The 24,528-nt window shown below is 33.3% G+C and overlaps 1 protein-coding gene and 2 pseudogenes across 1 annotated transcript in view; 2 read left to right on the forward strand and 1 right to left on the reverse strand.

Moving 5' to 3' along the window:
• Window positions 1–15,028, forward strand: part of LOC142642772 (uncharacterized) — a 35,074-nt gene extending 20,046 nt beyond the window's left edge. The window contains exons 11-12 of the mRNA XM_075817193.1: window positions 4,467–4,523; window positions 14,870–15,028. Of these exons, the coding sequence (XP_075673308.1) occupies window positions 4,467–4,523; window positions 14,870–15,013 (201 nt within the window). The 3' untranslated portion in view covers window positions 15,014–15,028. The remainder of the gene's footprint in view (window positions 1–4,466; window positions 4,524–14,869) is intronic.
• LOC142642194 (putative disease resistance protein RGA3) lies at window positions 10,869–14,338 on the reverse strand (annotated as a pseudogene).
• Window positions 15,029–17,516: 2,488 nt separating the features above from the next.
• LOC142643885 (uncharacterized) overlaps window positions 17,517–24,528 on the forward strand; it is a 31,181-nt pseudogene continuing 24,169 nt past the window's right edge.

The following is a 24,528-nucleotide window of genomic DNA, read 5'->3' on the forward strand; positions in this document are numbered from 1 at the left end:
TAGCTCTTCACGAGTGATAGTTTAAGGTGGACAAAACAACAAAAGGTTCATATAGGCAAAACAAGGAAAAATTGGCAAAGGAGGAAAACTATAAAAGAGAAATCGATCCAGGAGCTGAAAAAGAAGAAGATCAGTATGAGAGGAGATCGGCGTGAGAGGTACAGTGCATTTCAGCATTTTATTTTGGGCATAGGCCGTGTCCCAACTATATCCCCGCCATTTTCATTATTTTTCAAAAAAGAAAAAAAGGTTGGGACATGCCTGCAGCCATGTCCAATACATTTCTAGTGTCTCGTACATACGTACGTGTTGGTCACTTGAAGATGGGACAATCACTTGAAGGGTTTCTACAGTGGAAATGTATTGGTTAACCTTTTATATGGATGTATTGAAGCTGTAAGTATTGATTTGGCTACCTGTATTCCATTGATTTGTTGAACAATTTCGTGAGATTGAATTTGTTCTCACCGTCCTAATGTTCTGAGTAAACTTGAAAGGTGTAGGCATAGAGGGTCCTTTTGTGCCACATGTCATCTCATGCTTTCATTGCTTTGGTTTAAAGAAAGATGCAGAAGATGATGTGATGATTCTCTTCAGTGCCAAAAAATTGACTTAATCATTTGGTATAATTGAAAACATTGCCCTGAAATACACAAAATTGTCATTGTTTTTCTTGAGATCAGAACTTCATTTTCAAAAACATGTGTGGAATATTAATTGATTTAAAAATACCTCAAATCCATGTAGTTTCTTGTTACTTTGTGTAGGAATTCTATGGCACTTTATGCTCTAGGGCCAAAGTTGTGGTTTTGATGGTGCAAATTGCTGAATTTCCTCAACTTTTATGATTCAGTTGAACAAATGTGGTTGGAACTCAAACCTTTTCTTTTGAGTGATCTATCATACAAAAGACTTTTCTTAAAATTTTCAGAACATCATTTTCTTTTGGTATTTTGACTTGAGGTCATTTCATTGCTTTTACATCATGGGACTTCAATCTGTTTGTAGGTTTTGCGATGCAGGAGCACAACCAGAAATTAATTCAATATCTACATTTGAATTTTTATTGTATTATTTCATATTTTATTTATTTAGTTTGAGTTATGATAGAGATTAAATTTCATATTCTTAGGTAGGGATTATTTTAGTATTTGGATTAGTACTTGAGTTTGGTTAGGATTTATTTCATGGATGTTTATCTCTATCTCTTATTTTCCTGGAAGCTCTATAAAAGCTCTAGATGATATATTTTTTAGGCAGACTATTGAGACTATTTTTGATTAATGATATTCATTTGTGCAAATTGCATCTGTGTTTGGTGTGTGATTCCAAACAACCCTTAGGTGGTGATGCCTAGGCTGCCTTGCATCATTTTTTGCTATTTGATATTGCAAACAGCATTATAGTAATTGCGGCATTGGTCATTGAATAGTGACACTTTCATAGTTAGAATTAGAACAACATACTCTTTGTTGGAGGTGACTCAAACATATTCTTTGTTGCTATTTTGTGGAAGTTTTTAATATTTATTTATTGTAGAAAATTTTACTTGTTTCTGAAATAATTCGTAGGTGATATCATGGTTTTATGTAGCTATATAGTTAACGTATTATTATGACATTGCTTGGAGTCCTATGTGGTTTATATTTTGATTTGTTTTATTAAATGTTGATAGGATTTTATTTTTGTTAAAATGTATGTTTGAAAGTTTATATTTTGCAGCCTTTTCGTACAAGGACTCAACTATTCACAAAGGTAATGCTCTTTTCTTATTTATTTATTTAAAATTATTATTATTATTGGTAATAAAAGGAGAATTTGTTAAATTATTATTATTATTGTTTTGGTAAATAAAAGGAAAATTCAAGTTTTTTATTTTTATTTTTGATAATTCAATAATTAGAATGGGGGAAGGAGATTTGAACCTTGGATTTTTTCATTTAAAATACCAAGAGGTGTTTGTTGAGTTGCAAGACTCTTGGCTATTTTACTATTTGATTGAATATGCAGAGCAGTGATAGCTTGGGCAGGGGTGGTTCTACCTGATGTTCAGGGGTATTGGAAAAAAATATCTATATAGAAAATATTTATTTACTTGTTTAATTTAGTCTTAAAAATACTTTTGCACTCCTTGATCACATATTAGCCCAACCCAAAACAGAACAACTACAGATTTGACCATCCCAAAACCAAACAACATATATCATAGATCTTTCTCTCTCTCTGATCTGATCTTTTATCTCAGTCTCATGAATCTTATCTCGTCTTATCTCTCTTCTTTAGTTGACTATCTTGGTATCTCTAATTCTAAGAGTAAAAAGTGAGTGTTTGTGAGTATTTATCTCTTTATTATAAATTTATATTTTATATGTGTGAGTGTGTGTTTGATACTGATTGTGATGTTGATTTTGTGCATTTTTTTTCAAAATTTCTTTTTGTTATAATATTTTGTGTGAATTGTGGTGTGTGAATGTGTGTGTATAGTATAAATACAATATAACTTTATATAATTTAATAATTATGAAATGCAAAGTGTTTGTTACATGTGTGTGTATGTATTGATATTGTTATTATGTTATAATAACTTTTTATTATAAAGTTAGATTCAAGAAAAAAAATTAGTAAAGTTTGTGATTGACTGATTGTTTAAGCATTTAATTGGTTAAGTAGACACTTAGGGTCTGTTTGGATATAACTGAAAACTGAAACTGAAAATTGAAAAACACTGTAGCAAAATAATTTTTTAATGGGTGAAAAACACTATTCACGCCTAAAATCACTATTCATGGCCAATGAATAGTGACAGGTGCACGTCCAGCAAAAAAAAAAAAAGGGCTGAAACGCAGATGCACTGCGTTTCAGCCCAATCCAAACCCATCCTTAGTGTATTATTTATATGTATGGATGACTTTGGTTGTGTGGATCAACAACTAATACAATGCCTATGGGTTGAGTTTTGTCATTTAGTTTAAAATATTTTTATAAAAAGAATGACAAATAGATAATGACTACTGCATACAAATAAAAACATTATACAAACTTGTCACACCTATTCATATTGACAATTGATAATTAACTATCAGGTAAGGATTTCAAAATACGAAAACTCATAGAAGGAAATTGTAAAACTTCATGTATTTGTGTGTGTGTGTGTGTGTGAGTGTTTTATTTATTTCTTTATTTTTTTGCGTATGAATAACTCGATATATTCAAGTTCTCTTTTAAAAAAAAATTGTTGTTAATTTTACTTTTTAATGACCCCTGAAAAAAATTCCTGGAGCCACCATTGAGCTTGGAATGTAACTATTAAGGCATATCCAAGATGCAAGTCAACCCGGCAAAGCCTTCAGCCCTTTGCCAACTATTTTCTTTTTATGATTTTGTTTTCTGTTTCATCATTGTGCTCAATGTGGAGCCATTTTGTTTGGTAGACTATAGGACCTTATTCCTTCATTAATAACAACAACAATACACTAAATAAGAACGGGTAAGGTTGTTTAATATTCTGCCCTAATTTTCAAAAGCCTAATCAGTTTCAGTTGGCCTTTTGTTACAAGTTTGTGTTATCGAAAGTTTTTATTTTAGTTACTTCTTTGAAGTTCTCTTCTTGCTAAAGTTTTTAATTCTTATGTAGCCCCTTATAAATTGAAGTATTTAACTATGATATTGGGCATGAAATAAGCTTCATTGGTTTATCAGGTTTTGACTTTGCAACATATGTAATTAACTTGCATAGAATTTCCTATTGTGTTTGATTCACCAAATTAAAATTTTTGATGCATTGATATTTGGGAGTAGGGGGATTTGAACTTTGGATGCCTTGATTGGAAACACTAAGAAGTGCCAACTAATTAGCTACATGGCTTTTGGCAATTCGCCAAATTAAAATTGCATTTTCTTTCTTCATTTAATACTGATTAACACTAAATAAATGTAATTGTCCTATTTTTTATGTTAGTTTTATACAGAGCTCTGACAGCTTATAGAATTCTATGCAGTTCATTAAGGTTTTCTACTATCAACTAAAATTTTGGCTTGAGAAAGATCATACAGATACCAGTGGTGCAGCAGGGGTATTTGCACTATTGGATGATTCATGGTTATCTGCAGATAGCTTTTTGTACCATCTTTGCAAGGTACCTCTCTGAGGTTACTAAGTCATTGTTTAAATGCATGATTGTGCTGCCATGCTTAACGGGCATTTTTGCAAATTTACAATTTCCCTTGTTGACAACTTTTATTGGCAAGTCAGATTTCAAGGCTTTCATTGATCTAGTGAACTGTTTACCTACTCACCAACATTTATTGGTCAATCTGAGCAACTTGCTTAAAAAGCAATAACAATCATTGCTAAGTCAGTTTTAATCACTTGATTGAATTATGTTTCCACCGTAACATTTTTACTTGTTAAAGAAGAATGGTAAGTTCATCACAGATTGTTGACTAATTGCTGAATGGAATTGCAGGACTTCTTTTCATTGATGCTAGATGCCTCATCTGTTGACGGACATCTGCTGTCGTGGGTATGAACACTAATCCTGCTTCTTCATGTTCTTCATTTTGATTCTCTGTTGGTTTGGAGGTTGGGGCTTGGGGCAACTTGCCAGGCTTTCATTTTCTCTTCATACACTTTCCTTTTAGGCATTAGCAATTGATTCTCTGTTTTGGTCTGCATAAGATTATGGATTTTCTACTCTGTAAATTAGATGTTGTGTATTTATTAGTTTAACTGGTTTTATAGAGATACATGTATATAACATATAAATCTGCCTATACAAAAAATTCATGTCAAGGAAATTTGCTTCATTCATAAAACAAAACATTATCAATTACAAAAATTGTTGAAAACCCCTACTATGTTGCTTTACTCTCTCTCTCTCTAGGAAAAAAAAAACAGAAATCTCATTAATTCCAACTCAATTATTTATGATTTTGATTTTGAATGTTTAATTTTTGTCTCTTACCAGTTACAAGTTCATATCTCTAGTGTCATTTGATTCATTCATACTGGATAGCTAGATCTTAATATATTTATGGAATATTGAAAATTTAAGTTTGTTTTATGATGATATCTTGCAAATTGAAGTCTGCATTTTTTGATTTCCTTGAATAAGGATGTTTACTTTCCTATTTTTAATAGATAGAGACAACTCACTCATTTTTATAAGATTGAATCAATGATCTCAGCCTTTATGCTTTATGGTGGGAGACATACATTCAAGGCTAAACTACCATCCACACTTTGTAAGTTCGGTGTTGCTGTCCATCGACACTGGGAATTTGTAATTTACACCCTCAAGTATGAAATCAATGTCAATGTGCCCCTTCCACCGTGGTCTGTCTTATTTTCGCTATTAATCCACTCAAATATGACATCATTACCGGGTGGTTGCAGTGATTTACCTTGGGTTAGCCTTTAAGTTTGTTGTTAGGCTGGCCATACGTAGTGGTGATTTGGCGGCTTTGAGGTGTTTGGGCAATGGTGCTTGGATGGGTTGATTTTTGGGTCTGGGTTAATTTCGTCTCCTTTATTCAAAAGGATGTAATTATTTAGTGGTTTATCAGCAAGAATGAAAAGACGTTGAGGGACAAAATGATAGCAACCCCAAACTTAAAGGGTGTAAATCATATTATAGACTAGAATCAAATTTTGGGGGTTACCTTGGAAAATAGTTGATTGGTTAAATAGAGACTTAGTGTATTATTTATGTATGGAGTGTGGCTGTGTGAGTCAACAAAAAATAGAGTGCCAGTGGGTTTAGTTTAAAATATTTTTATAAAAACAATGATAAATAGATAATGAAAATTGTATAAAATAAAAACATTATACAAACTTGCCACACCTACCCACGTTAACAATAGATAATGACAATTGAGACTGGACAAACAGGAAATCTCTAAGAAATCAAGCGAAAAAAAAAAAATATTGGATTGTCCATAGCAATTTTAAAATACAACAAATATACAAATAGTAATGAGAAGTGTGTCACAAAATTGAATTGAACCTTTTTTTTGGAGAAAGAGTTTAGCAAAGCCATTGAATGCAAGGGCAATACCTCAAAATATAGCACCACCTTTGGGATAATATATATATATATATATATATATATATATATATATATATATATATATATATATATATATATATATATGTGGGACAATAACAATTGTTTACATGGAAGAGTCCAGTGTGATTGTCGTCCTTCCCACAACTAAGCTACCATTTTGTTATCTCTAAACTAACACATAGTGCCTTCCTCATTTTACAATTGTGCCAAGCAACCCCAAGAGTGGTAAAGAAATTTTATACTCTGTATGGAAAAATTTGAATGTTTATGTTTATGTTTATGTTTATAAAGTTTTTATTTTAAATATTGTATTTAAAAATTGGTTCTTTATTTTTACATAATCCTAACCCTTTAAGATTTTTAAAATGGTATGAAAAGTGAACATGATTGTTAAAATTAATTAAGCATCTAATGATAAAAGACAACAACAACACATTTAAATATTGAAAAATAAAATGCCATTAAGCACAAACCTAAATAATAATAAAATATAAGCTAACTTTGTCAATAATTGAGATTTAAATAAAAATAATGACCTTATTTTGTATTTTTGATAGCTAAAAAATTAAGTATAGATTTTATATTTGTTTTCTTCTCATAGGAGGGCTCAACAATGGTGAAAGTTTCTGCATAATTGATTACCTACAATTCATAACAAGATGCGCATACACTCCGAAACAATTATGAAAAATAATATAAAATTTTCATTCTTTCATAACATGGAGTTGTACAATACTATAATGTCCATTTCAAAAAATATTTTTTATTAATTTTTTGAAAATTTTTTATGTTAGAATTTTTATATAAATAAATTATAACTACATTGTTCTAGGCACTTAACAAAAATCACAACAAAAATTAATAGGAGGAATAAACGATTGAAATTAATACAAGAGGATTAAACTGACTGAAATTAAAGTTGTTGAATTCATTTCAATTTTAGCCTAAATTAAATGGGTGATTTGTAATTTAGCCTATAAAATTATTATGTTTATGTTTATGTTTATACTTATATACTTTTTATTTAAATGTTGTATTTAAAACAAATTGTTCTTAATTTTCTCATTCATGATCAAAATGCTAAACAAAAACTTTCACCTTATTTAAACCCATGAACTTCCTATTATTGTTTTCCATGTATAAAATTGTGAACTAAAAAACTTTTTATCAAAATACAAGGGCATGAAACTACTGAAAGATAATTATGCTTAGATTAAGTGTGAGATTTGGCATTTCTTCTTATTGTGTTATAATTTCATGCTTTGTGTAATATCCCTTGTCGAAATGATCAATGGATGATTTGCTAAACAAAAATTTTCTCCTTACTTAAACCCAGATTATATGCTGGACTAGGATTGATGAAAAATAAAGGCCAACTACCAAATAGTAATGAGATCAAAATAGTTGATATAAGAGTTGGCTTATGAGGATGCAGGTATGTATGTGTTAGGAATATGAAATAATTGTTGTAATCCATTTAGTTAGTTAGTTGAGATTAGGATGAATTAGTTAGGATTTGAGCACATGTAGCTCATTTTACACATGGTTTAATTCATAGAGCACATGTTGAATCAACTAGCCAATTATCTTGAGTCATGTGGGCCAATGAGATTAGAGTTAGTATCCTATAAATATATAATTGTAATTCAACATTAGATATCAATTGAAGAATAAATCATTGCTTAGTGCATCTTTCTCTCTTAATCTCTTTCTTTCTCTATGAAGGGTGACTACCTCAAATTAAGTCAATTTCCTTACAATTCCTATCAATCCCCCTACAATTCCTATCCATCCCCATTAGGAACCTCAGGTTCCTAACATTTGGTATTAGAGCCGTCGATCTTGAGATGGGTGAATATGACCGACAAGAAATCTTGAAGGACTTACAACAAATGGTGAATGAAGTTTCAGAGAAGGTCAAGGTCTTGGTTCAATCTAACATGGCCATGAAAGAACTTTCAAGAATGTAAGAGGATCTTGAAAACATGTCCGAAGAAGAGTTTTAACTTCTTGGTGAAATGGAAGTTGGAGTACAAATGACAGCCGAAGAAGAGTTGGAGAAAAATAAACTTGTTGAGATTAACCTAGGCCTTCTTGCTGAGGTCACATGCATCTCTATCAACAAGTCTATATTACAGAAGAATGCTAGTGAAGATGTGTCACTTGGTTCATGGTTTACTGGTCTTGAAGTTGAGCACTTTGATGAACATGTCTTAATGCAGGTGGGTTTCATTAGAGAAGTAGTTCTGAAGGATTATCCTGGTCTCTTAAAGAAATGGGACCTAATGCTATTAAATGGGGCTAAGGTTGATCTTGGACTGCGCTATGGTGACCAAGTCTCTCTCTTACAGGGCAATCACCAGGGCAAGAAACTTGATAGTCCATTGGTTCCGATCAGATGGAATTTTGTCTCTGAATTACGATTTGAAAGTGTAGAAGAAATCGCATTTCCTTCTTGGTTTTTCTCTCATACGTGGCTACTTCTTTGTGGCAAGCCCAAGTTAATGTACCAAGAAGGGCTCTTGGCTACAATCTAGAAAGCTGCCACCTATGACTGTCCTTCTGAAGCCCTTACAATGACATATGGTGTCCTAAATGCACAAGGACGTGTTCAAGTTCTTGGTGGCAATAGTGGGAAGTGCCAAGGTTCCAATGCTAGCATTGCTTTTCCATGTAATGGAATGTATCTTGCTAATGATGGAAGTCTTGGTTTCCTTAGGCTAGAACACGTGGAAGGGCATCAAGAATTGTCTTTGGAAACAATGTTATCCACAACATTATCAACACAAGGAAAGCAAAAGTGGCAATGCAATGAAACTTTTACAGAGTCAATGCGGCAATACTATTATTGTGAATCCACATGTGCAGTTAGCGTACCACTCACATTGGTTGTTGCTGAAGGAAATATGATATGTATATATAACATACAAAACATATGCAGCGGAAAATAACGGATCTACTTCATTCATAAAAGTTAACACGTACTATATAAGTTTCAGAATTTAAGAATAAGAGAGTGTATCTTGGAGCAGTGAATTTCAAAACCGAAGATCAGAAGCATTTGGAAACACTTTCAATCTTCACTTTAATTCCACTAATGCCCAAGATGTGTGGTCTCTCAATCAGTTCCAAAGGGAGAATGTCAAAGTGTCTAACACTTCTTACATTACTTCGCAATAGTGTTCTTACAATTTTCTACAGAAAATTCTGTATATTTTTCCCTTTGTATCCAACTGATTATCTAATTGGGCTGGCCTTTTAGGCCTTTCCAATTGGGTTAAAGTGTGTGGTTTGGAATGGGACCAAAGAGACCAATAAAACACTAATTCCAATGGGTCTTGGGCTTTTTTGTCAACTCTTGACAAGTCCAAAGTTACTATTAACTATATTTAATACCACTATATAAATATAGTTGCACTCTAAGCCTTATTTATAAATTATATCCCAAGACTTTATTGTACATGCAACTTCTTCATAAAATATTCGTAGTAACATAAAGTCATGAATGTAGATTGTCATTTTGTAAATTACTACATCTTATCCTTGAGTACCTAGTTTAATCCTTTAAGTTATTCATCATATGTTTATGAAATCCAATTTTATAAATATATACTCTAGCAACAATTTATTAAAGTAGTTAGGCCTAACATTCTGAATAATAAATCCATTAAACTTCTCTCAAGAAAATATTTTGTATCTCCGTTAAGAGACTATGAATTCCATCTTGTGAATATATGTTCCATCAATATTAAATGTGATTGCCCAACATACTGAGATTTTGACCGTAACTCTAGATCTTACTCATGATATATCAAAGTAACCTACATCTCATGACCAAGTCCATTATTCTCTCAGAATTAAGAGTTCATGTAAATACAAGTCGTGAGTTTATAATTCATTTAACAGTCGTTAAGAGAATAATAAATATCACACCGGTCCAGTTCAATATGTTTTAACTCTTAAAACATATCAACATATCAATTAGAAATCTCCATTTCCATGATCAAGACAAATCATCTTAGTTAATATGTTATAGTCTTCGCAGATAAAATGCTCAATTTCATCACCGACTATGAACTAAAATTCTGAGTTTACAAAGAACTTGTAATTTATATCTTCTGTGACTTTTCATATAAATCAAATACTATGTATCTCATGGACTATATGATTATGTCCCAATATTCATGTTACCGTTATTTTTAGATAATACAAAACAACTTTATTAAATACAACATTAAGTTATACATAATATCATACATAATAACATACATAGCATCATACAATAGGATTTAAGGGCACACATCCTAACAGTTGCTACAACTCATTGTTTAATGCGGAGGACAACACTGAAACACGATGTAGATTTTCAATAGTGTTGGTATTAAGATTGGTAGCTTTTCAGATTATGGTACTCTATTTTAGGTTGTGGTTAAATGCTTAGAAATATTTGATGAGTTTGATGGTTAAGATGCTTTGATGTATTGGATTAGTGGTCAGTTCTCCCTCATGAAGGTGTCACTCAATAACAACACCTTGTGGGCAAGGTGTTTTAAAGGGGAGGGAAATGTTAGGAATATGAAAATTTGAACACTGACAGCAAGCAAAGATTGAAGGTAATTGTACCATTCTACTGTCCACCGAAGGCATCATGGGTTTAGTTTATTGCAAGCATACATTAGAGTAATGCATATATTAATATCCATATTAAAATCCAAATACAATTTGATAAGACAAGGAATGTAAAAAAAAAAAAAAAAACCATTAAAAAGAAAAAATAAAGGGGGAGAAAGCTACCTTTATAAATAAACTTTTTTTGAAGTGTGTTAACATTGCCATGTCAGCATTGACCAACTTAGCAACATTTCAGTTTTCGTAGCGATCCCTAACCCGTCGATGATGGTATCTTTGAATAAGGAATGATGCGAATGTTGGGGATGTGAGATATTTTATGCCAATCCTCCCCAATGTCTTTCTTGCACCGCTTCTCCAGATGTGGACATCCTTTAATTGTCAATGTTTTGAGTGCCATAAGATTTTGTAGCTCGTTTGGTATAGACATTAGATTAGGGCAGTACCAAATTCCCAAATGTGAAAGCAATGTGAGGCATCCAATTTGCTTAGGCAGAGAAGATAAGTCTTCACAGTTCCAGATTTCCAGATAATGGAGAGCAGTTAGATGTTGAATACCCTCTGGCAATGAAATTAACTTCGGACACCCGTTGATATTTAAATTCTCAAGTGCAATTAAATATTGAATTCCCTCAGACAAAGAGCAAAATTTGTCGCAACTCCAAATGTATAAACTCCGCAGTGAAGATAAGCCCTGCAAACCATTCATTGGTAAGGACAAAAGATTATAACACTCCCTTATGGACAATCTTCGTAATGAATGTAAGTTCTGGAGTCCTTCTGGAAGACTTTCGATCTTATCACAATATTGAAGACGAAATTCATTCAACGCAGAAAGATTATCCAATTGATTAGTCAGTGACTTGAGATTGGGCATTTTGGAAATCTTCAACATTTCAAGCATCTTATGGTTTTGCAATAGTCCATCTAGAAGAACTGTCAATTCATCCATGTCATCAATCACAAGGGAAGAAAGTGAAGTGAGATTCATCACTGACCTAATTAACATTGCATTGTTTCTTCTCATAGTCAAATCTGTAAGGGAAGGAATAATAGGAATTTCAACCAACTTTGGGCACTCAGTGATTTCTAATGTGCTTAGGCAGGGAAAATTTTCTCTTCCATTCATTGTTCTCCATTCCTCCAAATCACGCATCTCCTGGAGCCTAAATTCCTTCAATGAGGGGAACGACATTGCGCCGTCTCCATGGAATTCATTGCCAATATATTTCACAGCATGCCAGCCAGTTATAACAAGAACCTTGAGGAATGATAGTTTGCCAAGAGGTGGCAAATGTTCACATCTTTCCCAACAATCTAGCGAAATTTCAACCAAATCACAAAGAACTGAATCTTGAATCCATGTTGGAATTTTTGAACCATGATAGTTGTTTATGGACAGTTCTTTCAGATTTGAATGAGGTTGGAGACCATCAAGAACATCTTCAACATGTTCCGGTACATGGCTTTTATTGTCACTCCGCCAAAACAAACGTAGCGAATGAAGATTCTGTTTTCCAATCAAATTTGCATTTTTGGCCTCCATTGAATTTCTGACATTATCAAGTTCCTTTATTGTCAAATTGTTTCGAAGGTTTAGCCCTTTCAACTCACTTACTTGATAGCCATTTTTCTTGCCTGCAATGAAGAAGCTCAATGATTGGAGGCAAGTTAATTGTCCCATTCCTTCAGGCATACGAGTAAGAGAATGACAACCAATGATGCCAAGATACATAAGGCTTTTCATGTGCTTCATACCTTTGGGTAACTCGCAAAGATCATCACAGTGGTCTAGTTTTAGAGTTTGTAGGTTCAAGAGGCAGGTTGTTGATTTAGGTAAAACTTTGATATTAGACCCAGACATGTCAAGATACCTCAAATGTTTTAAATTGTTGATTGATCTCGGTACTTCCTGAACCACAAATTCAAAATTCAATACCCGAAGATACTTCTGTTTTAAGAAGAATAGAGGAGCTTTAAGATCAGATGTACCAAGGCATGAGCGTAGAGATGGAACTTTACATAGGTCCTCATTCAAAGAAATGTCTTGTGATGAGATCATGCCAAAAAACATATGAAAAATCCTGCCTTCAACCTTCACATCTTTACCGAATTCCACTGCAACGCATTCATGTCTCATAATAGATTGAGCAAGGTCATGCATAAGGTCATGCATTTTACACGTAATATAGCCTGGATATTGCTCCTTGACATCCTGAAAGAAAGACCTCCATACTAATTCATTGAAGATGTCAACACCAGAATCATACAACTCCGATGGTCCTTTGAAGGGAATAAAACCATTAGCCATCCACAGTTGTATCAACTTATCCATCTCAAGCTTGTGATCCTTCGGGAATACACAACAAAAAGCAAAGCATTGTCTTAGATGTGGAGGTAGATGGTGATAGCTCAACCTAAGGGCTAACAAGATGGAATCCTTACCTATTGGTAAATCCCAAATCTGACTTTCTTTCATAGATAACCACTCAATCTTCCTTCTTTTCAAGGACATGAGGCTCCCAAGAGCCTTTATAGCAAGAGGCACGCCTCCACACTTCTTCACTATTTCCTTACCAATTGATTCCAGTTCTGTGTTCATTTCTACCCTTCCCATCGCAAATGCACGTCCTTTAAATAAGGACCAAGAATCATTATTTGACAAGATTCTAATGTGGTGGATAGGAAGTACTGTGGCCATCATTCGTGCAATTTTTTCAATCCTAGTTGTCACTATAACCATACTACCTGGCATCCCACACATCAACATATGTTTTAGACGGTCCCATTCCTCGTGGTTCTCGTTCCAGACATCATCCAAGACAAGTAACAATCTTCTCCCGTGCAATTTTTCCTGCAAATATTGCTGTAGTGGATCCAACTCTAAAAGATTACATGCACTACTATCAATGGATTCTATGATTGCCTTTACTAACCTTCTTATATGGAAATCATCTGATACACACCCAAATTCTCAATTCAAAATGGCTCTCCACCCTTGCATCATTGTAGACTAACTGTGCTAGTGTTGTTTTTCCCAAGCCCCCCATACCCCATACAGCATAAATGGCCAGATTATCTTGATCAGACACATTAGTGAGCAACACTTCAATGATCTTTTCTTTTTCCTCATCTCTTCCATAAATTTTACTTTCATTAACAAATGAGCTAGTTTGTCTTTTTTCTACATCAAAAGCTTCTGTTTTTATATCTCCCTCTCTCAAGTGAAAAGATCTCTCCACGGAAATGGCTTCTAGTCTATCCTTCACATTCTTCAATTTATGTGCCATTTTCATGCGAAATATAAGTCTGTTTCGAAGAGAAAAGAAGCTACTTACTTGGGTTAGCGCACCTTTCTCTCTCTCCAGCTTTCGCATTAGAGCTTCAGTTGCAAACTCATCCACAACATTGTCCGCATCATAAGCTGCATCTTTGAGCTTTCTGAGCCAATTCCTGACAGCCTCACTGTTCCACTGCTTCTCCTCCGCGTCTTGGAGAACGGCTTGGATGGTGGACAGCGTGCTTTCAAGTTTGTTAAGCTCAGTTTCCAATCCCCAAGCAATTCCAAATTCTTTTAGCGCTAAAGTATTCAAGCTCCTCATGATAGAGCTCACCAAGGAAGAAAGAAGTACGGCTGCCATATGCTATCTCCTTCACTTATTTTGGTAACAAATTGCTATAGGAATACAGAACAGGTAAAGAGAAGTGAATTGTGAAAACAGAAATGCTTGATCTGCTATTGTGCTTCGTGATCAAATGGTTTTTTTTTTTATAATTATTATTATGTTTTTAGAGACTAGTTTACCTACAACTCTGCACGTCTTTCCATCATTTGCTTCACATGGTGTGGACTTGACTTAGCATATTCCTCTATGAGATGCTAATATGCTTTAGTCACGACCTGATTGGGGTTATATTTTAATGTCTTTCTTTCTTTGTCACTTTCGCAAGCTTTGATTAGTGATTTTATAAATTTCATCAAAAAAAGATTACTGATTCTACATCTGTTTCCATGTGTGTGCCTACAAAGTAAAAGAGGAAAGGAAGACATTAGTAGGGGAACCATTACTTTTGAGAGTATTAAACTATGGCTTGCAGTTTACCATCTGCGATTGGATTCTCATCGTTGCACAATTGTAAATTGATTGTTGGAGTGTTTCTCGTCCTTGCAGGCACTTCTGCAGAGGGCATTGAATGACTATAATAGCGTGGGATACGATCCTCAATCAAGTAGTTTGGAGATTCGCTTGATTCAAAGCCAGGATGCATTCGCAATCCACAAGTTGCATTCAAAGCTGAAAAATTCAACTAAATAGGTGATACGCGGTGGAGCATATTTAATAATCATGCTTATCTGATACAATTTGGCATTATTTATAAAAAGAAAATGTGATTTCATCCTCTCTCTGTCTCTCTCTCCATCCCTCCATAAAAATAAAAGATTGCTGCTGATTAAAAAACTGATTACTGACGCCTAAATTATATAATATGAATTTTCAACCTTACAGCCAATATACTGCTTATAAGGTATACAACTATAACATACTTGTAGTATAATTTCGCTCGATTTCTAGCGACCTTTCCCAATCTTGAATATTCAACTTTTTAACTGAACATACACTGCGGATGTGTTATGTATGTTGTCTTGATGAGTTCTGCTACAGCCAGATTTAAGACTCATCTTGATTGAATTTTATTGTTTTTGTTTGAAAAAGGATTGTGCATTGAAAAAGGAAAACTCTAGAGGCACGCCTATTTTCACTTCCAAAATGCAAAACATTCTTTAAGGGTTCGTTTGGTTGGAGGAGCGGAAAAGTGGGAGAATAGAAAATTGTGGGAGGATAGAAAATATTTAGTTTTTTTTTGCTTGTGTGTTTGGTTGGAGGGGTGGAAAAGTGGGAGGGTGGAAAACTCTTTTGTTTGGTTGGAGAGAAAAATAGAAGAACGGAAAATGTAATTTATATAAATTGATTATTATACCTTTGTTACATAATATGTAAGGGGTAGGTGAGGGTATTTGTGTAAAATGAATTTCTCATCACTTTTCCCTTTACATTTTCCTCTCAATTTGGGAGGATAAAAAAAGTGGGCTCAGGAAAGAAAACTTTCTTCCCTATTTTTTGTCTCTCCTATTTTCTTTCTTCAACCAAATAGTGGAAAACAACATTTTCCTCCCTCTTTTCCATCCTCCTTGTTTTCACCCCAACCAAACACACTCTAAGTGTTGGCTTGTGATTGGTACACTCAAATTCATTTCTTCACCTAGTATCTATAGTGGTTTGTATGTAATTGTTGATATCTAATCACAAGTTGACACATAAACATGTTGTGCAAAAAAGTGGAATTAGATGTATAAGAGCACTAGTATTGGGGGTGTAAAAAAAAAAACTGTTGCTATTTTACTTTAACACCTAGATCCTTAAACTCATGCCACATCTGGGTATGTAAATCTAATCTAAATTTTTTTCCCATCCTTGTTACAGTAAGGTTACATATATGTGTAGCATGTTTGTAAACATAAAAGTGATTATTTTAATCCTTCTCATAAACCAATTAGACTCTCTCTTCTCTCTTCTCTCTCATCATAAAAGTGAATATGTTATTTATTAGTATAGTTTATATTATTTTAATGAGTTGTATGTAAAAATAGAAATTAGGATGTTAGGTGAGTTGTGAAATGAGTTGGTAAAATAGATAAAATGGTGTTTGAGGATGTAAAATGATGGAGCCTTTATGGGCCCTAAAATTTAAACAAAAAGAACTAAAACAAAAGAAATATTATTTTAATTGAAACGAATATTATTTAAGCTAAGGTTAATTTCATATAGAAGATTGAATTTCATAGTTATTTAAACAAAAAGAACTAAAAAAAATTATTTTAAAAAAAGAAACTTATTTTAACTTGGATATATCACCATGCATGTGTGTGTATATATATATATATATATAGTAAAGTTGTAATCTAAATTTGAAATTTATATATTCTTTTTAAGAGGAAGAGATAGATAGATATTATTTGGTGTGTAGCTTTGTTGGTAATTAGCTTACAAAAATTAAAGTCTTAAACCATAAAGGGATATTAGTCATCATTGATGATCTAACAAATCTGCAATAGTTTTTTTAGAAACATTTTAGGGTTTCAATTGAGTTAAATTTCTATTAGTCTCTTATTTTGGAAGCCTTATTAGAAATGAAAAAGAAAAATATTACAAAATGTTTACAATATAATGTGATAATTACTGTGATTGATGAACTTCAACAACTTAGTTAATGAGTGTTTTGAATTGTTTTTTTTTATGTAATTGATGTTATGTTAGTTATTATGCTTATAGTAAAATTTTTAGCATTACTCTTTTTTTTTTTATAAGTGCTCAATCATTTAAAAATGTAATATTTTTATAAAAATTTTTGGGCCTTTTACTATTGAGGAAGTGGCCTTTTATCCTAGGGATTTTTTTTTTTTGGGTGGGGCCTTACCGCCATGGGCCGCCCTGATCATATCTATTCTACTCATTTTCTTTGCTTTAGTTTATAAGTAAATCCCAACATTTCATTCAGGAATTATAAGTACAAAAAAAAAAAATCCAAAATCCTAGCCTTAAAATAATTATAAAAAGAAATCTCTCTCTTTCTATTCCTATTCCTATTCGGAACAGATTTCCTTTCACTTTTTGGAAACAAATTCTCTCTCTTGCCTTTATATAAACACGCATACTTCAGGGCCTAACAATCAATCTAAAGCTATTCTTCTTCTCACTGCCTTGCCCTCAAAACCAATTCCAAGAAACTCTATCGTTGTGTTGTTCATCGATCCTCCTCATGGATCAATTTACTCATCATAGACTTCACACTAGCTTTTCACAAACCTATCTATGTTACCCTCTCTCATACTGCAACAAATCCCATCTAGAAAACGGTGACAGAATCATCGTGCCTGCTTCAGCTCTCAGTTTCCTTGCATTAACAGGTTTCACAAACCCCGTGTTGTTCAAGTTAAGCAACCCTACAAATGGGGAACTCACGCATTGTGGAGTTGAGGAATTTGATGCCCCGGAGGGTTTTGTGTTCATGCCAATCTGGATGATGGAGCACTAGGATTTAGAACAAGAGACCGTGTCAATGTCAAAAGCATACGCTTGAGGAAAGGAACTTATGTGAAGTTACAACCTCATACTAATTATTTCTTGGAGATTTCCAACCCTAGAGCTGTTTTGGAAACAACACTGAGGAACTTCTTTTGTTTGACAAAGGGTTATAGCATCGTGATCATGCATAATGACAAGAATTTATACATTGATGTGATCGAAACAGCACCGTCTGATGCTATAAGTATTTTTGAGACATACTGTGAGGTGGACTTAATTTGCTCCACCTTTGGATTACCATGAACCAGAAACACCAGTAGTGAAGGATGTCAAAGTTTAGATGGTAAGAAGTCAGATGCAAACAACAATAGTTCAGCAAACTCATCTTGAAGTGCTTGCATCTGACTTCTTACCATCTAAACTTTGACATTCCCCCTCAAGATGAGAAGCTAAACTACTGTTGTTTGCATCTGACTTCTTACCATCTAAACTTTGGCATTCCCCCTTAAGATGAGAAGCTGAACTGTGGATATTCACAATATTCATTTTACCTAATAAGTATCTCAGCTGTTGACTTTTAAGAGCCTTTGTAAGTAAGTCTACCAGTGGTGTGTGTGTGGGAGTAAAGAACAATCTAACTACATTGTCTTGCACCTTATCTCTGACAACATGGCCGTCCACCTCTATGTGCTTGGTTCTTTCATGGAATACAAGATTTTCTCTAATATAAATGGCTTCTTGATTGTCACAAAATAAAAGAGCAGGCTGAGGGTGATAGATCTCCAAATCCTTCAATAATGCCAACAGCCAAGTCATTTCACAAACTGTGATAGCCATAGCTCTATATTCTACTTCAGCAGAAGATCTAGACACTATAGATTGTTTCTTAGACTTCCAAGAGATTAGAGAATTACCCAAAAATATGCAATACTATGTGGTTGACCTTCTGGTATCTATGCAAGATGCCCAATCAGCATTTGTGTAAGCTTTCAAATGAAAATCTGATGAGGCTGATAGGAAAATTCCTTGACCAGGACAACCTTTTATGTACTGCAACACCTTGTAAGCTGCATCTAAATGAGGCTTCCTGGGTTTGGCCATAAACTGACTCAACTTGTGAATAGGGTATGCTATATCTTGTCTAGTGATAGTTAGATATAACAACCTACCCACTAACCTTCTGTACACTCTAGGATCAGACAACAGTTTACCTTGAAACTTGCTCAACTTCAGCTTCTGCTCCATGGGTATCTTGCTAAGCTTGCAAGCTGACATTCTTGCATCTTTTAAAATCTCTAAGGCATATTTTCATTGACACAAGGTAATCCCTTTATCTGATCTAGCTATCTCAAGACCAAGAAAATATTTCAAACCTCCAAGGTCTTTAAGTTTAAAGTGTTGATCTAAAGAAAATTTAAGTGCTTCGACTTCTTGAACATTGTTGCTAGCTATGAGAATATCATGAACATAAACCACCAATGCTATGAAAGAATTATTAAACTTCATTGTAAATAATGAGTAGTCAGCTTTTGATTGCTTAAAACCAAGCTGCTTAAGAACAAAACAAAATTTTGCATTCCATTGCCTTGATGCCTGTTTGAGCCCATACAAAGACTTATTTAATTTGCAAACAACATTTCTCCCTTTGTTGTGAAAGCCTTAAGGGAGTTGCATATACACTTCCTCATATAAATCCCCATTTAAGAACGCATTGTTGACATCTAATTGGACTAAATGAGTCTTAACAATAGTCAACTTGGCAACTGGTGAGAATGTATCAGTAAAATCTAATCCCTCTTACTGAGTAAACCCCTTAGCAACTAATCTTGCTTTATATCTCTCCATGATCCAATTCTTGGTTAGAAACCTGAGTAGAACTACAAGTAGAAGAAGGAATGCCTGGAGAGGAAAAAATAGGATCTAGAAACATGGCATCAATTGGGATTGCCACATTAGGACAAATATGAGGAAAAGAAATAGAGGACTGTGGTGAAGTGACAGAAGAAATGAAAGGAAAACCATTTTCATGAAATGAAACATCCCTTGAGATGAATATCTACCTTGTGACCAAATTTAACAACTTGTAACCTTTAACACCAAAAGGGTAACCAAGAAAGACACAAGGAATAGATCTAGGAGCAAACTTAGACCTATTGTGAGCTAGTGTAGATGCAAAGCAAAGACAACCAAACACCTTTAAGTGATGATAAGAAGGAATCTTGCAGTAAAGTTTCTCAAAGGGAGTTTTATGGTCCAAAACAGTACTAGGCAGCCTGTTAATGATATAAGCAGCTGTCAAAACACAATCTCCCCAATAGCAAAGTGGTATATTAGACTGAAATTTCAATGCCCTAGCAATGTTTAAAATATGCTGATGCTTTCTCTCCACAACTGAATTCTGTTGTGAAGTAGCAACACATGAGTGTTGATGGATAATTTCATGTTAAGCATAAAAGCATTTGAGGAAAAATTCTTGAGCATTGTCAGTTCTAATTACTTTGATATTGGTTTGAAATTGAGTAAAGATCATCTTGTAAAATGAGATTAACAAAGGCCTATTATTTGTTTTAGATTTCATGAGATAAGCCCATGTGGACCTTGTAGCATCATCTACAGTTGTAAGAAAGTATCTAAAAGCATCATGAGTTGCTTTAGCAAATGGTCCCCATACATCACAATGTATTAAATCAAAAGCATGCTCAGATAGATGATTAGAATTAGGAAAGGGCAATTTTTTAAGCTTTGTAATTGGACAAACAACACAGTCTTTATTTGAATGAAAAGAAGATACATCTGATATATATTAGTGAAGTTTCTCATCAGACACATGTCCTAATCTAAAATACCACAAGTAAGGCTAATTGACATTAGAAGCATTGGAAACAGAATGAGCAAAAGGCTTGAAAACTGACTCTAGGACAGTAGTGGCTTCTGAGACAGGCTTGGAATTCTCTGAAGTTTGTAGCAGGTACAAGTTGTTATGAAGCTTACCCAATCCAATCACTTTCCAACAAGTAAGTTCCTGTATGAAACAATAATTTGAGAGAAAAACCAAGCAACATGACAAGGATTTGATTAATTTGCTTACTGAAATTAGATTAAAGGAAAAAGTTGCAACACAAATCACATCTTCAAGAATCAAGGTTGAAGTGAGTTGAACTGTGCCTATGTGTGTGACAAGAACTTTTTCACCATTAGGCAAATGTACAAAAGAAGATATTGAACTAGTTATTTTGGTAAATAGAGATGTAGAATGAATGATATGAACAGTGGCTCCTGTGTCAAGAACCCAAGTTTCTGCATTGTGAGCTGTTTTGTTTGAAGGATTTTCAGCAAAAATTGAATTCTTCAAACTAAGGCAAACAGAATCCTGGAAAGAGGCACAAGAAATACCTGAGAGAGCTAAATTGGCTGCATGAACAACATCTTGGTTGTTAGAAGAAGATGCATGGGAGCTTAGCATTAACAACAACTGCTGGCATTGTTCAGTTGTAAAGGGAAAAGAGCTTGACTGTGATGCAGCCTCGGATTGACCAGTTTCACCGTCAAAAGTCACTTGATTTGCCACAAAAACTCTGCCCTTTTGCTTGTACCTTGGTGGAAATCCCACTAGTTTGTAACACTTTTCCATGAAATGGCCAATTTTGCCACAGTGGCTGCATATAGGTCTGCCTTTGCCTTTCTTCTTGCACCATGGAGAATCACTAGGTGTAATTCTTGTCACTCAGCTCTTGACAGAGGACAATTACCCTAATTGGGCTAGGGCTATGCTTAATTATGGCATTGGATGCGAAAAGCAAGCTAGGTTTTGTGGATAGTTCTATCACAGCTTCCATGGTTGTTACCCCTCTGGAAAAGATTGCTTGGTCAAAAAACAATTCCATGATTTCTTCATGGATCTTGAATTCCGTTTCACCTCACATCATTGCAAGTGTGATTTACAGAAACATTGCAACGGAGGTTTGGAATTCACTCAGAAACCGTTTCTCACAAGCCAATGGTCCACGAATTTCACAGCTTCAGAAGTTGATCTCAACAATTATGCAAGGAGATGCAACAGTGACTACCTACTTCACTAATAAGAAAACAGAGTGCTATGAGATAGAGAAGCTAGAGAGAGAGTGAGAGAATCAAGATTGAAGAAGCTCTGTAATACTTGCATTAATTAACAAAATGATGTACAAGAGGTTTATATAACAGAGTTAGCAAAAGAAATGAAAATAACTAACTCCAAACTAATTCCAAAATATGCGGATCAACTATCTACAACCAATCATCACATTACACGTGTCAATACATAACAACCAACTAATCCAAGTCTAAAACTACAGGTCGTATCTGCTATAGTAGTTGTTTAGTGAATTAGCGAATTCATCCACAACTGTTCCAATGCTTTGCTCCAATGCTCTGCTTCTCTGCCTGAGCTAATGTCTTCATTCATTCTTCAGCAAACTCATCTTGAAGTGCTTGCATCTGACTTCTTACCATCTAAACTTTGACAAAGGATGTCATGGCTACGAAGAAAGTTGAGGAGCAAGCAGTAAAGGATGTATGCTGTGATCATGTGAAGTTTGAACCTTTTTGTGGCGAAGCAAGGCGCTTGGATGGGAGATTTTCAATGGAGTCGGTTGTATCAGATTGCTCACAAAGTTGAAGCAAATTTCTGTAGATGAAGTTAATGAGAAAAGCAAGGCTACTCAGTCCAACCTGAGAAGTAAACTAGGAAAGCTAGTCTTTGGTTCTAATAAGGAATTGGAAAAGAACTCTAAATAAGATGTGGCATTGAAGAAAGTAGATGAAAAGTTCCAACCATTCACCGGTAGGAGTTACAGGCTGATAGACTAGTATTAGTTTTTAAAGTTATTAAATTTTTAGTGCTTTTATTTAAAGGTAATCAACAAAAGTAGAGATAACCAATGAGATAAGACATAATGTGTAGCTTTTTTCTGTTTTGATTCTAGTTTAATATGTAAGTTTGGATGATGAAGCATTGATTTTCAGTCATGGAATTATTGTTTAACTAATGGGAGAATGGATGCTGGATCGCTATTGACAATGTTGTGTCACACTCTTAATATATTTACTATTAATTTTTAATGAAACATCAAATTAAGTAGAGATGCGATATTATGTGTGAGTATATATATATAAAGTATAGATTCTTTAATTTAATTGTTGAATAGTACTTTCTAAGGAAAATTTTAGGTGGATAGCAATAAGGCGAAATTAATTAGTTATGTGAACTCTTTAGGGCTATTGCTGCTAACAAGAAGAAATCTGTGAAAGAAACTGAGATTTTTGGAACATGATTCTATGTTTATGTGTTTTACATATATATAGTTGTGTTGGGATATTAAATTAGTATTGAAATAGAGTTCTATTCCTATTTCCTACTAAATCAATCAAAAGCAAGAAAAACCCGCCCATTTTTCTAACTTTATATTAAAAAAAGAAAGAAAAAAAAAAAAGAAAGAAAGGAAAGACCCACTCGCTCTAACCTTTTATCCAAAAAAAAAATTATTATTATTTTTTGAATATAATTTCTATTACTCCAAGATTGAGGAAAACAATTACTTCTAAACTTTTATAAGAAAAAAAAATCACAATTAAGTGATTTAACTTTTACTAACATCAATATGTAAAAAATCTTGATTATCATCATTTTATTTTAGTATTTATTTATAATTTAATAATAGTGAAACAAAATCTAATTTGCTTATTTTAAATAGGAGATATGATTGTTTTCATTTATGCAGTGGCAACAAATATTTAGAAAAGAAAAATAGGGTATATAAAAATCAAATGGGATCAAATCCAAGTTATGGTGCCAACAATGATAAAACCTCCTTCCTCCACTAGTTATGAGTTATGACGAATGTCACGAGTACAGCTTATAGCATTGAACCTTCGATATTTATAGTTCATACTTCTTCTTTTTTTCCCCCACTTTTTTAAAAATATATTCTATAACATGGTAATTCCCTTGTGTTAGAGATCTAGAGAGAGAAAAAAACAAATTCTTCGCAAGATATATATATATATATATATATATATATATATATATATATATATATATATATATATATTAATGTTCTAACTCAAAAGTCTTGGATGCATGTAAGCATAAAGAATTTTATTTAATTTTTTTGTATAACTCCGTATAAGTTTTTTTTATAACCCAAAAAAATTATTGTTACACATAGTTTATATATAAAAAAAAAATGTGATTTAGATCAAAAAATTCTTAAAGCAATAGATTAATTAACTATTAAAATAATTACTTATTGATACCACACAAATAAACACTCCAACTGTAGTTATCCGTCATTGAAGAATGACTCAAGACATCGAACAATAATAGAGTCAGAAAATCTTTCTAGGGACTCAAGTTAAATATGTTAAGATTACATATTAAAGTATAACAATAGTTTGCCTTCAAAAAAAAAGTATAACAATAGTTTTAAAATACATAATATATATATATATATATATATATATATATATATATATATATATATATATATATATGTATATATATCAATTAGTTTTAGATAAAATTAAATAATGAATGTTATTTTTAAATGCTTTAACATATATAAATATAAAAAATAAGAGAAATATAATACTTACAAAAAACTAAATGATCTATTTTTTATTGATAAAAAAATAGAATGGCCCCCAAAATTCTATCCATAAAATTCATAATATATTTTCTCCTAAAGTAAAAAAACCACACAATCCTATGT

This window comes from Castanea sativa, chromosome 7, assembly GCF_040712315.1.
Source record: "Castanea sativa cultivar Marrone di Chiusa Pesio chromosome 7, ASM4071231v1".
NCBI classification, from domain to species: Eukaryota; Viridiplantae; Streptophyta; class Magnoliopsida; order Fagales; family Fagaceae; genus Castanea; species Castanea sativa.